This window comes from Cariama cristata, unplaced genomic scaffold (genome assembly GCF_000690535.1).
Source record: "Cariama cristata isolate BGI_N322 unplaced genomic scaffold, ASM69053v1 scaffold519, whole genome shotgun sequence".
Lineage (NCBI taxonomy): Eukaryota > Metazoa > Chordata > Aves > Cariamiformes > Cariamidae > Cariama > Cariama cristata.
The window spans coordinates 28,273-43,321 of NW_009636098.1; the positions used below are offsets into that span (position 1 = coordinate 28,273).

At 35.8% G+C, this 15,049-nt stretch overlaps 1 protein-coding gene across 1 annotated transcript in view; it reads right to left on the reverse strand.

Annotated features, from left to right (window-relative positions):
* Positions 1 to 359: 359 nt before the first annotated feature.
* LOC104167490 (BTB/POZ domain-containing protein 9-like) overlaps positions 360 to 15,049 on the reverse strand; it is a 48,980-nt gene continuing 34,290 nt past the window's right edge. Inside the window, exons 5-6 of the mRNA XM_009707770.1 lie at positions 5,796 to 5,874; positions 360 to 1,065 (exon numbers count right to left, since the gene is read on the reverse strand). Coding sequence (XP_009706072.1) covers positions 871 to 1,065; positions 5,796 to 5,874 — 274 coding nt within the window. The 3' untranslated portion in view covers positions 360 to 870. The remainder of the gene's footprint in view (positions 1,066 to 5,795; positions 5,875 to 15,049) is intronic.

Sequence of the window (15,049 nt, forward strand, 5' to 3'; positions counted from 1 at the left end):
GTTCCACTTTTCTAAATCAAACATTTTTGATGATCTGTTGCAAGCTTTCTTAGAAATACAGGTAAAATTTAAGTAATCATCTTCAGCAGTGAAAAATATGTTTTTCTTCAAGACAGAAGCCTAATTTAGGAATTTCCTTTTTGAGTGTAAGAAAGGACAATTTTGTACTTTGAAAAGTCAACTAAGGTCAAGATTAATATAGCATCCATTAATTAGTTTGTTGATATCATGAAGGCTTTGCTTGTCACTCCACTGATGAATGCGGGAATTTGCAGCTCAGTAGGTAAACATATTTGATACTTCCTTAATCTACTGCACAGCATTTGCTACAGCCAAAAATAAGAGACAAAACAGAATACAGAGTCAAAACAATTTAGGAAACAGATTACTAGTTACAAAGAAATATGAATGAAGAATAGCTTTTAATAATAACATATATTCTGGACTGATGTGTTCCATAAACATTTTCTTTGCTACTGAAAGCCTTCAGGGAACAAATACTTATCTCATACACCTTCCATTCTGCTCAAGTCATTTTACATTTCCACTAGTAGCTCTGCCTTTTATTTCCTTCTGTTCTCCTTGCCTTGGTTAGATTAGAGAGGTAGGATGTTAATAGGGTACTTGATGAAGACTGAAGACCTATTTTCTCCCCCCTCGGAGACCAGCCTGATTTGAACAAATTGAGGAGAGTGAAGCAGTCTCTTTATTTCCTTCGGAAAAGCCTTTTCCATTTCAGCACTTCCAGCTTTCAGACATGGTCCCCTTTGTTCAGAGAGGAAAAAGAAAGAAAAGGTGCCAGCACAAGAAGGTTCTGAATAATTTCGTATAACATCAGTGGAGCTACAAAAGCTGCTCTTTCAATTTCCCCTATGGCTGGTGAGCATGTGAACGCGAGGTGGATCCAGGAGGGGAAAGCAGGGAACCGGTGCTTGCAGCTCGAACAGGGCGAGAAACAAGCTGTTGTCCAACAGTCCCCACCTCTGTTGTTGCCACTTCCTTACTACTCTCATCCTTGTGGGTACTGTTTTGTGCTGGGCACTCAAAATGCACACAGTGAAACACCTGGAGAGAACAAAAAATGAATATAAATCAAAACAATTAAATGCTGGCAAAAGTGTGATCAAAGTAAGATGAAGTCTATACAGAAGTATGCAGGCCAGATCAGTGCCAAAGTACTTAGTCAAACTAGAATGTTTCACCATGAGGTCAAAACCATCTATCCGTGGGCCATAAACATGATGAAGTGATACAAGTGGAGCAAGAGAAGGCCTTCAAATTATACCAGCCTTTACATATGGCACTAAAAATCAGAAAGATGGTTCCAAAGCAGACAGAGATACTTGTAAATTATTTTTTTTTTTCTGTCAGGTAGCATAAATATCTACTACATGCTATTGGATGACAACAACAATTATATTAATTGTCTTAAAAGTATCTTATGATCTAATTACTTCTTCAAAAGACTGAATTTCATAGACTCTAGGAATGAAATTTAAATCATTACCAATATGATTCTATTTCAAGATCCCCCTTTGCTGTAACAGCAATGGTAGCTCTACAGATATATCCTGGAGTATGCAGAAAGGCATTCAGAGTGTCCAAGGAGGCTGCTGCTTCATCAGACGCAATATTCCATTTCAAACAGTGATCATTTTCTGATGTTTCAAACAATACCTGTGACCACTGTACAGGTGACTGTATCTTAGAGTAAGAGGACCATCTGTTCAAGCATTTTTTCCAATTTATTTTCTACTTTACTTACTCTTACTTCTACTTGTTCTTGAAGTGCCTGGGAGGAGAAGGGGGAGGAACTCTTTAAAATTATTACAAAACTTCTTTCCATATGATTTCTCATTGCTACGAATTGCACAGCTTTGCCACATACTAAATAAATATCTTTTCTTATACCGATTTGAAATTTGCTATTTTTTCATGCATTGTAGTTTTATAGCTAAAGCTTGATGAATATTAAAAACTGAATTTTAAAATAATTGTTTTAACTTAATTTTGTATGCTTTTACGACATCTTCTATCATTCTTCTTGCAAGCAGATAATGTCTTTAAAGCTCTTCTCACAAAGGTAATCTCTCATAATCTTAACTGTCCTTTCCCAGACCCTTTCAAGTTAATGTGGGCAAAATCAAATACCATAAACAAGATGTGTATACTACATATTCATACAAGGCTACAGAATATTATATTTTCTATCCTTTCTTCAACACAACCAAAAATCCTATTATTCTCTTTGACCGTCCCTGCTCAAGTGCACATTGAGCAGACATCTGCAATGACATGTCTGCAATAGCCCCTGGGTCTCTTCTGAGGAGCTAGCTAGTTAATTTAAATTCTGACAGCACACATGAAATGAATAAAAAAAAATATTCACAGTCACTTGTTTTTTACCCCTATTATATTTTCTTGTGCCTCTCAGTGTAAGAATTCTTGCAGTTTTTTATACAGATACATAGCAATGCATGTTTATATTTCTATATATAACACACGTTCACATAAAGATGTATCGCTATGCCTTTATATATACACATATGAACAGACTGCAGATCTACACCCATACCCACAGATACACACATGTGCACAAAATGTTTTTTCTCTGCATTTCTTCTGGTGAGTTTTTTTCTAAAGTTGAACTAATTTCTACAGTGGCATGAATTCTCTCCATCTGTTACAGTTCTTGAGAAGTCAATTTTTGCACTCAGCCGCACTTCTTGAGAAATTGCTTTTATACTTATCCCGCTCCCATGTTTTTAAAGTAACAGGTATTGCCTTTTTTCCAGCTGCACGTATCAGCATCAGGATTTGCAGAAAAGAACATTATCTCATCAGTGCACCTCTGTAAGATGCTGCTTTCCTTGAAAGGCAGCACAGTCTAATGAATGGGATGGAGGTCTCCAAGTCAGAAGATTCTATATTGCTACTGTATCCTACACCATGTGTTTCTCATTTAAAACTTCACTTTACATAGTGATGCATGCTTTATAAAATATAGTACGAATATCACCGAAATTTAGCTAATAGAAGCCTACAAATTCTGAAGTACCCGATTCTTACACTGTAACTTTCATTTTTACCGACTTGAGCATATTAAATTACTAATGCTCAGCTTGGCATCTGGCACATTAACAAGCTTGTGAATTGACAACATTATTTTCAGTGACTCTGCCACTTCAACATATAGAGAATGCAGCTTGTGAAATAAGCAGAGAACAGGGAAGTACAACTGAGTTCATCAGCTTCATCCAATATCAGAATTACCTATTTCTGAACAGTATTACTAAACCAAACAATCCTGCATGTGTTTCTCTCAAAAGGCAGAGATGACAGTTCAGCATCATCCTCTGACCAATGGCATGTTATAATTTTTTTTTAATACCATTTCAAGAAAGGTCTGACATACAAAGCTGGAAGGCCAAGTACATACACACTGCTGCAGTAATTTGTAAGATAAAGCTCTCGCATTAGCAACCAGGTGTCCTTTCCAGGTCAGTAATACTGAAGAGGAATAACAGGATAAAGCTTACACAGCCAAAGTATCAGGTGACCTATCTGACAAATAAATGATGACAAGAACTAAGGAAAAATAATCCTTTCCTTTATAAAAGTAGGATGTCTGGAAGCTCAAGAAAACAAAAAGTTACACTTCTATTATGTTCTAACATACCAAAAAATACTAAAATGCCAGGTCAAAAAATCTGTGAACATCATGTCTTTCAAAATTCGGAAAACAAGGCAAAGGAAAAGATGAGTTTAAAAGATAAATAATTCACAAAATGGAGAAATTTTGTGGTTTTTTTTGCAATTCCAAAAATCAACTCTTCCCTTTGGAAAGTATTTTTGTACCTATTACAGTAAAATTCGTTGATGAGAATATGCTGCCATTAGCATCTTTCGTTTAAAATAAGAATAGTTTGACATAAACCACAACCAATTGTGGGTAACTAATTCTGGAAACTACTCGTGGTCTTACGGAAGAGCCTACCAAGACCATAGACTCCAGAACAAACCAAGACTTTGGTTACACTATTATTATGTAAATCAGAAGTATGAAACATACTTACTACCTGCTTTGGAAAATGAAAATTTATGATAAAAAGTTACAGTCTATCTGTTTAATATATATTAAAAAAATAATTTAGTAATATGTGCATGCTGATAATGTTCCTCCTCTACAAGCTTTAGGAGAAATATTTAAAAAAAAAATAGTTAGCATTGGGCACAGATTTTAAAGACAGAAGAGGAAAAGATATAGAACAGCAGCATGTGTTTATAGTTACACTCAGCCACTACATCAATAGCTGTAACCTCAATTTGCACATACGGATCTTCACTGTAGTTACACAGTGCGCCATATAAATAACTACACAGGATATTAAACTCCTTGGAAATAGTAACCAATTTGAAATTAGAATTATGTTTAAAAGCCCATTACTCTTCAGGGGTTAAAGCTACCTTTAAGAATTAAAAGTTGGAGGCAATGTTTCCTGTAGGCTGATTTGCTAAGTTTACACAATGCATCTCATTCTTTCTTAATAAAGCCATGAGAACTTAGAGACTGGCATGAGAGCAAAAGAAGACTGTCTATGTGCACCAGTAATGGAAAAGGCCTTCTTCATGCATGTACAACAACTCTGGAGGCAGCTACTGACTCTAAGAACTCACTGATTAAGACTGAGCTGTACACTGCAAGAGACAGTGTTTAGAAAAAAAAAAAGATTGTTATTCCCAGTTCAGATTGGTCAGCTTCTTTCCAACTGTCTGCTGAGAACTAATGTTGACATCTGGTGGTGCATATGTTTGCAATAGTTGCTCTAAAATTGGACATAAACAATGCTATTTGACAATTCTCCCAATGCTTAAGAACCAGCAACCTCATATGCTAAATACAATCAGAAGTCCTGATGCCTAGAATTGACAAACTCTAATTACTACAAATGCAATAGTGCTATCCAAAGTTCATTGTGAAGTGTGAAAGTACAACGTTTTGTGGTGAACTACAGGTGTGGGATTTAGATATGCATGCATACACACACAAGCAGCAGCTTTTGGTGCCTCTTATAATCTTGTTGTATAAGGTCCTAATCTCACAAAGACTTACATATATTCTTAAATTCACATATTGTAAATTGTTTCACTGAAGACAACTGTAAAATCTAGACTTCATCTGAGACAATACACCACAATTACAAACGACAGAGGCACAGGTAAACAAAAAGAGGATGATACTGCACTTGGTTGGTTAGGGCAAAGTATTTTTTTCTGTACAAAATGAATTGAAAAAAATCTCTTGGTTTGGCCACTATTGGTTAACTGATTTGCCAGTTATGAAAAATAATTATAAGAGAATGTTACGCAAATAAGATTTTCTTATGAAGAAGGAGATTTTTCTTATGTGCTATTCATTAAGAAGATAATATAAAAGTGATAAACCAAGTAATCAGAGACTATACACCTTTTTCTAGTGCACTAAAATGGTATTTTCACCATTCATCAAAATAAGGATTAATTTAAAACCAAACCAAACAGGAATGTTTGATGGCACTGTGGAAAGGTCAAAACCAGAAACAGACCTGCAATAGTCCTTCAACTCCGTAGGGAAGATGATAACACAGTTGACATACTCAAATAAGAAAAGTATTCATTCTTATTTTGCTAGATTGCCAGAGCAAAAAAATGAAGCAAGTACATTTTAGAAAGCATTATCAATTTCACTGCAAGACATGACAAACTGTACTGTTGAATATTCATGAAGAATATAGGTTTTCTTAAAAGTTCCTTACCTCGTTAGCTGTGTTGTGAGTTCCGACTATTCTGATAAAAGATGCAGGCTGTTTATCAAAAGTGATTGTTTGCCAGGATCTACAAAAAAAATTCCAGAAAGACATAGAAATATTAAACACTGTCACAGCAGCTTGCAGTAAAATATACAGAGAATCTATTCAAGTGACAGTACATACTGTTATCACTTAATAGGGCAAACAGAGAAATACTTTTCATCACCTCAACTTCCAACACTCCTTGTTCATTTTTATTTTTAAGTGCCTTGACTCTGCTTAAGTGTTCTCATACATACCTTATACTACTATAATTTGTATGTAGGAATAACACTTATACTGTTGCTGAAAGTTAAGGAAATGGTAAAAGAAAAAAAACCTGAATCAAAGTCTAAAATCCTTGACTAATATTGACTGTATTAGATAAACAAAAGATCAGATAAATAAAAGGAAATGCATCCATCTGTTAACTACTCATGAGAAATTATCAGAGCTTAGTTAAAGAAAATTACAGCTCTAGGGAAAAAACCCACCCAAAACCTCAAATAAACTCCTCCCACTCTACGTGGAGCAGTGGAGGCAGAGGAGCCAAGCTTCCCTTGTGCGGGCCAAGGTCCTTCCAGTAAATTACGAATGAGATAAAGCACTCTTCGCAGTTCAGGTTGTGAGGATTTCCCCATCCTGACACAGAGGCAGTAGGAAGAACAGACCAGCCCCCCTCCAAGCTGGAGTATGACTTTTTGGGCTAGACTGAGAACACCAGAGGTAGACTGAGACCACTATAATCTTCCTTCCTCATTCATACTCTTCTGATCTGGGTGAAGTACAACACAGCAGGAAAAGGACACCAATTCCTACCACACCGTTGTGCTTACAGAACACACTGATATTAAACAGAAGAAACAAGAAGAATAATAGGAACTAGAGGTTTCGGTTTGATGCCAGTATTTTACTACGCTGGATTAGTACTTGAACACATTAGAATTTAAATTATTTTACATTCATAAAACATGAAAGCTAGATACAGAATGTAACAGTGTAGCAAAACTAGACTCTATCACAGAAGGCTTCAGAAATAAAATGTAGTTAAGTATAACTTGATTAACACATTACAGAAGAAAAACATTGGATAGTTTTCCTGAACATGTTCAGAATGCCTTCGGACGTGTTCATATAAGAAATAAGGGACCAAAGCAAAACTGGAATAAAACACCACTCACCACCAGCAGATTACCCCAAAGCCTGGCAGTACGAACAGCTTGGTTGCTAACTATTTGTCAGGCACTTGATTTTTCCCTTAGTAGGAAAACCTCTTTGTCACAAACGTAGCATTTCTTTGTTTCATTTAGCTGACTATTACTTTTATCACTGCTGTCAGGTTATATTTGCTTAAAGAAGATTATGAGCCCAATCAAGACCTAATTTCAAGTAGTTTATTGGTATTACTGCATGAAGTAATAGATGTAATTAGAGGTACTCATCATAATAGAAAGGTGCAGTCTGTGTCAGCCCTCAGAGGTACAACAGTTACCTATCTAATGGCACAGTTTATTTATATCCCTTATGTGGCTATATCCTCCTTACTTTGAAGCTCAAGCTGTTTCTTCAAGCTCTAAATAAAATATAAAATGAGAATGAACCATTTTTTGGACTGTCTCAAGATCTGAAAGATTGCTATGATTTAAACATTTTTTCCCTAAACAGGAGAACAATTCTTCTTGAATTTCCTTCTCATACTACTCTAGTACAGTCAGTCAGTTAATCTTCATGGCCAAACATAACTTGTTATCTTGAAGTATAGAGACCCAACGATGACTGGCTGAGTCAGATGACTGCAACACTACTTCTCCTAACAAAGTATTGCCATAGTTTGCATTATGCATATGTTTTCACATTTACACGCACACACTTTACGCAAGAAGAGCTGTGATGTAAAAATCAGGTTTCCCTATTTAGTGTTTTGGAAAATATTCTAAAGCTCTTCTAAATAAGAGTTTAAAATCCTAAAGAAGCTGTTAAGAACAGCCTATGCCTTCCTAGCTTCTAAGGTAATTTGTGTTCTGTGACAAGAAAATAGGTTAATTAGGGATCATAGAATAGAATATAAATGAGTCTGTATTTATAGTACTTCTGAGCACTGGTCAAACACACACTGCAAGAGTTCAGTGCAGATTTTCTAAAGATGGCAGTAAATGCTACGAAGTGACAAGGAAGCTGATGCATCTATTTGGGAATACAGCTGAAGAGCATGACAGAGATTAAGTGAGGCTGAGAAAAAGGCCTCTGAAGATCCTTTTGACAACACACTTCTAGACCAGCTGCTCCAGGAAGCTCCTAAGTTCTTCCACTTCCCACTGCATTACAAATCCTTACTTTCTGCTACAATACTGTTATAGGATTGGAATATAATTACCCTTTTAATAATATTAAAACATGATAGAAAACAGTAAAAAAAAAGTTATTGAGGATGTGAAATAGGAAGGGAGATAGAGTTTTCAATAAATCTGCTCCTAAGAATATTTACTGGTTTGGTATGTGTCCATTTTATTCCTTTCCCCTTGGGAAAAGAGAGTCAAAATTATAGACAATTTGTAGAAGAGTTATTAAAATTTAAGTTATTAAAATGCAAGAATATTGCCACTAGAGAATTAGTACTTGATGGGGTAATGAGAAAATTAGGTCCCTCCATTTTTTCCCTTTTTGCTAAGGAAATAAACTAAGTAGAAAACAACCTAAATGGATTTGGAAAAAGTCACTTTTGAAATAAGCATGGCAAACCTTCTTCACTAGAAAATTGTACTGTTTTTGACTGTAACAGTACCTTTGAGAACATCAATATATACAAAGCAATACCTCTCCAGTACAGATATAATTATGCAGCAAAGAAGTAATTTATGCAATGTAACTACACCCATATGGGAAGAGAGATTACTGACACAACATTATCAAGGCACATCTGCCCTCTTTTTGCATTTTTTGCTAATATAACAAATTCAGTAAGACTTTTATTTATGTATCAAGCCATAACAATTGTTCAGTGGAGTTCCTCGATTAAATTAAAGACATCACAGGTAAGCCTGAAGTTTCTTTTTCATCTTCTTTTACTACTGGTTATCTCTTCTGGTACTATTGTAATAATTTCAGTTTCTCTATAGAAATTTTATTTTGCAAATTATTTTATAGTCATGTCATTTGTGTAGGAATTCCATGCATATGTGCTTATTTTATACTTTCCTCACAAGAGCTAGTCTTTCTATCCTCAAAATCGCTTTTGATGGTCTTTACAAAAATTTCCTCCAAACTTTATACACAGCTCTGGTATTGATTCATACATAACTCACCGTATTGCAGCAACAGCAGCATTAAAACATATCAAAAGCACCTCATTTTTGGTCCGAGATTAGATAGTTCTGTGTAATAGATGCCATTTCTTCACCTTTACTCCCCATATGCCAAGCAAACAAATCTTTCAAGCTGGAGGTAATACTTTCACCTTCCTTACCTAGGACACGGTCATAAAGAAGCTATCAGAACTTACTTCTCCCATAAACTGACATTGTTGTCTTTGGACTTTCTGTTTCTCTGTACTCCTTATTAGTGACTCTTTAACAAACAGATTTTTCAGGGTTTAGCTTTTTTAAGCTGTATTGCCGGTTGATTCATTTTAGATGCGCTGCTCAATCTGCAGCAATCCTGGTCATCACTTTCACAACAGAAATAATCACTACCTCAAGCTGAGGTTTACAACTCTAAGAGAAGACTTGGGACTAGCAGCCTACTCAGATTTATACCAGAGTCCTCAAGCTGAAATGCAGCACTACAAGTTGTTTGGCTAGCAAAGGTCCCCTGATACCACAGCTCCGTTTTCCAAAAGAAATTAGCCTTGTTACAGTCCTACTGTGTTTTATTTAACGCTCTACATCTCACCTCAGCTACCCGACTTCTAACTCTCTCGTTCTGCCCAGCTCCCCTAAGGAGACGCAGTAATTGATGATTAGCATTCCAAAGCCATGCCTGCATCCTGTGAGCCTGTCATATTTAATCACATTTTAACTATATTCGTCTTCGATAATAGCCTGAACATAATTTAGATAATTATCTTTTGCTCTCTTATTCTCTGACTCTGCCTGCCTCACTTAGAGCTCCTTGCAATAAAAATCACTTTCTTTGTTCAAGCATATGAAGACTCTTGGGCCAAGTGTTTTCATCTCGCCAACAGCAACAGCTGTCACTGAAAACTCAATGGCTTTGTGTATCCCACAATCTCTTCACCATATTCTATTCAGAGGAAACAGAAAATCATCAGAAACCTCTCCACTATCATGTTTCTTCCTGTCTTTTTCTTTATCAGCCAATTGCAAGACGAATGCAAGAAACACTGATGTCCAGGTAAATTAGAACAATAGCTTGCTATTGCTCAAGCTAACTATAGCTCCAAAACACCAATTCACCTCTGAAAGAATTTAATGGTTCTTCTCTGCATTTGGAATCCTTGCCCAATTATTCCTATGAAAAGCTGCTATCTTTCTAAAGATCTATTGCATATAATAGGATATAAATAGTGACCCTTTCCCATTATTTCCTTCTCTTCCAGAAAGAAAAAATTAAGAAAGAAGTGGAAGCTTATCTTTTATTGAGGTTTTCTAATGAGCCACTGGCACTACAGAATACTAGCACACTGTGGGATCACCAGAGCAGCACTGATTATAGCTGAAACCAAGTTCAGGCCAAAAATGTAAGACAAAAGAGAAAGCTGTAACACGTAACTAACATTCATCAAGCTGTAACAACCATATCATATTCATATCATGGCTTGCTTTAGGTTAAGCATGTATATTTTGTGTGTGCACACTGTGCCTCCTCACTTTCTAAGGTGACATACAACCTCCATTTTTTGCTCCTCACTCCAAGAAGAAAAGCAAAGCAGAGTTGGAAGCAAGTGTGAAAATGAAGACCACACTCTGAAAAATGTCAATTACCAGCCAGTAACCTCCATTTTGCTTTCTAATACTTGTCCACATAGGCCTCGTGACAAAACACTTCTTAGATTATTTGGATGTGGACTTTTTCAACTCTGACTACATATTTTTTTAATCAAATACAGCATTCATGATGATGGAATAGTGAGGAGATACTTGTAAAAGCAGATGACAGGAAAAGGAAAGAAGAGTTGTGTTGTCCTTCCATACATCAGTCTGATGACTGTACTGATGTAAACAAGACAATTGTGTGCTGTCAATTAAAAAACTGCATGCACACATAAGCAAGCCAACTGAGACTCAAGAAGTACTGTAGTATGCTTTGCATGATATGTGTTACACCTCTTGCTTTATTAATGAATACTATACTAACCTCTACTATGGAGTACCTACAAAATAAACACAGAAGTGTGCATTAAAAATGGTGCAACAGTTATTGTTATACAGACATTTTTCTTTATAAAATACCAAAAAGCTACAGGTACCTTACAAATTGCCTATAAAACCTCCATGTTTTCCACCATAACAGTACTAAACAATAAAGTGAAGTAATACTCCCTCTCCTGTTAAAGCTGTAATTTAACATACTAATTCAGAGAGTCAGACCAATAAAGCCCAGAAGTCAAACTCAGTAGCTGGCTTAGACACCCTCTTCCCATCCAGCCTCCCAAGCCACTGAGGGGGAAGACAAAGCATGAGAAAGAAAATATTGTGAGGAATCAAAGGCCATCTACATTTTGGGTTTTAAATTAAAGTCAAATTAAGTGCAGTTCTACTCCTGGTCTACCTCAACTAAAAACTGAGACCTAAAACTGAGTTTCCATCTATTCTGCTATCACCATGACAGCACTCTCTCAAAAGGTAGCCCGTCAAATGTTGTACTTCTAAGGAAGCAAGGAAGGTGCAAGCTAGAAGTAACAGCTTTCTCTCTGCAGCACTCAGAGAGAGGGAAAACTCACCTAATAATGGACCTTGGTTGTACTTATGCTATAGTTCATCAGTAAGATAACAAATATACTTTATCCAGTCTAATCAAGAAAAAAAAAACAGAAAGGACTTGAAGTACTAATGGCAGAGGTAATAAAAATGGTTAAGAGAAATATAATGAGAGTCTAGAAAAAGTGTGAGAATAATAAGTATTAAAATTCACCTGTCACAGTATTTGTTACATAATAGCTTTATACATTGAGAAGTAAAAAAATCTGTATTCCCACCTTTTGGGAACTCTCCCCTCAAAAGTTTTTACTCTAAACATACTTCCCATACGGAACACATAATTCTGAAAGCATCTGAACAAAATTTGTAGTTATTTCTGCCCTATGATTGGTCCCTCCCACCAATCCAAACAAAGTATCTGTTCTCTATAAGAACACTTTACTAAACTGCTATACATTTTTTATTGCATATGATTTATTGTAGAAACCAAATGTGGGCTTGATAAAGCAGACCTATTAGAATAAAAATTCTGACATAAAATAGATTTAATGAAGTCTATACTGACTTTCTGACATCTTTATAAAGCTTCTAATTTAAAAGACTCCTTATCGTAACCCCTGCTTTCACAGCTTCAGTGCTGACATTTTTGCTGTTTTAGAAAAAATAGTACATAAAGAAAATGTTAAAATATAGTCAAATTGAGCAATGGTAAAACCGAATGTAGTAACCTATTTTCAAATATATCTACTTGCCTATGTAGGCAACCAATAACATTTTCGTACTGCATAAGTTCCTATAATTTAGCTTGCTCACATATGTTTTCAATTTTAACAGGTTGTCCCTCTGTACTTCCAGAAATACAGTTTATATTTAAAATCTTACACAAAATGAAATTATTAGCAATTTGCTGGCAACCATCTGGCAAAATGCCATGAGCCAAATTTCTATGCTGTAGCAAGAACTGTGCATGTAGTATCTACATATACATCCTTGGGGGATGGCAGTGGTGGCAGACAAAGGCTGTGAACTTGAGTAACTTGACCTATGAGTTCACCTTACATACTTTTGTGTACACCAGAGCATATATGCAGAAGACAAGCTTGCACAATCCTAGAGGTTCAATTGGTTTTGTTGTGCTTACTCGTTACCAACAGTTATTGCTCCTGATGTTCAAGTAGATAGCAAAGATATGAAGAGCCACCCAACGCATTAACATAGTTGTAGTAATACAACTAGTAGGATGTTTTTAACTCTGAAGACTTCTCCCCCCCCATAATCCTACAAAAGATTGTAAGCTATTTTTGTGATATAACTTCTCATATCAATGGATTAGTTGATTAACACCAAATATATCAACGATATTTTTAGATATATGAGACAGAATCATGCTCCCTATTAATCAGTTCCTTTGTAGCGTGTAGACTAACACTGTATTTATCACACTTCTCTCTTGCATTCCCTTGGGTGTGATTTCATGGTCCACTCATAAAAACTTCACATTTACACCAACCGCCCTTCTATTACTGTCGATAACATCTAATTGACATGTCAAACCTCCAAGGAATGCAGTAAATTGAACCACAGCCTCTAAAAAGAATAAAGCAGTGAAAACAGTAAATCAGCATGTGCCTCCCCATAACAGCAGTACAAACATATCGAGGTTTGCTAATGGAAGGGAGGAAAGCTGTAACCCTTTCTACTACCACACTGAATTATCTATTAACCTCAAGGTCAGAAAACAAAGCCTTGCAACCTCAGACTGAAACGCACCTAGAAAAAAACCTGTGACTGCAGTAATTTTAGATACGAGACTAAAGTGAACTAAGACAAAAATAACAAATACAACTTTTGCTTCTGTTACTGTGTTATAGAACGGAAAAAACGTAGCTCGCCTCCCAATAGTTTCTGATAAACTAAATTTCAGTATTTAATTCATAACTCTGTACCTTGAAGATTTATAGACAAAGAGCTGGGTAATATTCAAAAATATAATTTTAAAAACAGAGGAACCTTGACTCATGATGAAAGAGCACAAAATAAAGTCAGGCAAAACTTGTTTAAGTGGCAACCAAGGGAACAAGAAAAAGGCAGAATGACTTTATAAATATGTAGCTGAAGTGTATGAAATCCATTAAGAAAGAAAAATTGTTTTAAAGGGATACAAGAAAAATAATTGAATGAAATTAGGTAATATGATGTTCAGTACTACTATAGAGAAAGAAAAAATCTTAATGTGGGAACTCAGTGTGATAGAAAAGCAAAGAGCAGAAAGGAAGCACCATCCCTTCAAGTATATGAAACACAATGACAGAGCATTATTCTAAAAAAATACACCACATATCACATAGTGTAGAAATCCCCAAAGGGTGAACCTAAAGATTTAATAATTCTTCCATTTTGTGATTCATGGATATAATCTGTTCTGGTAAAAACATTACTGTGAATAAATCAATAGCTTAATACTGCATATATCTCAACGCAGGATATTTGTAAGACTAAAGACCATACCTGTTTTGGCCAGCATAAGCAAATGTTTACTTTTCAGAGTTTTAACGAAATTAGATCCTGAATATCAACAATCTAATCAGGGCAAATCTCCAGATTTGATGCGTTAACATCTGACTGGCCTCCTGACTATACAAGGAGATTTTAACAGCTGCTATATTTAATGGCTTTGCTTGTAAGAAAGGCCTACAGACAAAATAGTAACTTACTACCTAGTTCATGAACATTTTGGCATCTCCTGTTCATTGGGTTATCAGATGACCTTATGCAACAATGAATTTCAAAGTAAACTAACATAACCACAAAACAACAGTTCAAGTATTAGGCATTCCTTTCTTACCTCGGGCAGATAAACGGGCCAGTTTCACAGGAGACAACTATAATTTGGATAACATTTTGTAGTAATATTTATTTATAAAGGTCCTGAAAGTGTGCATGTGTATGGGTGTCTGCATGCATGTAGGTATGTGCATGCATGCACAGACATTTTCAAAAGAGCGAATATTATGACTTGGTGAAGGCAATCCAATGTACTGCCACAGAATCCTTCCATAATCTAAAAGGAGTAATCCACATTGTTGGGTCCTACCCAGAAGCTGCAAAATTGTTCCTGTGCTGATTGAAAAATAAAAACAACTAACTTTGCTTAACAGGATTCAAGAGAGGAACAGTATTTTCCTCCTAGTAAGAAAATTGGGATTTCTGTTACACTGAGCAGAGTTGGCAATAGTTGGCGATGACCTCTTAAGATGACAGGCTTTTCCAGAATTGCTCAATGTTGTAGCTCAAACTGGGACTCAAATGGCGGGGGGGGGGGGGGGGGGGAAATAATATATATTT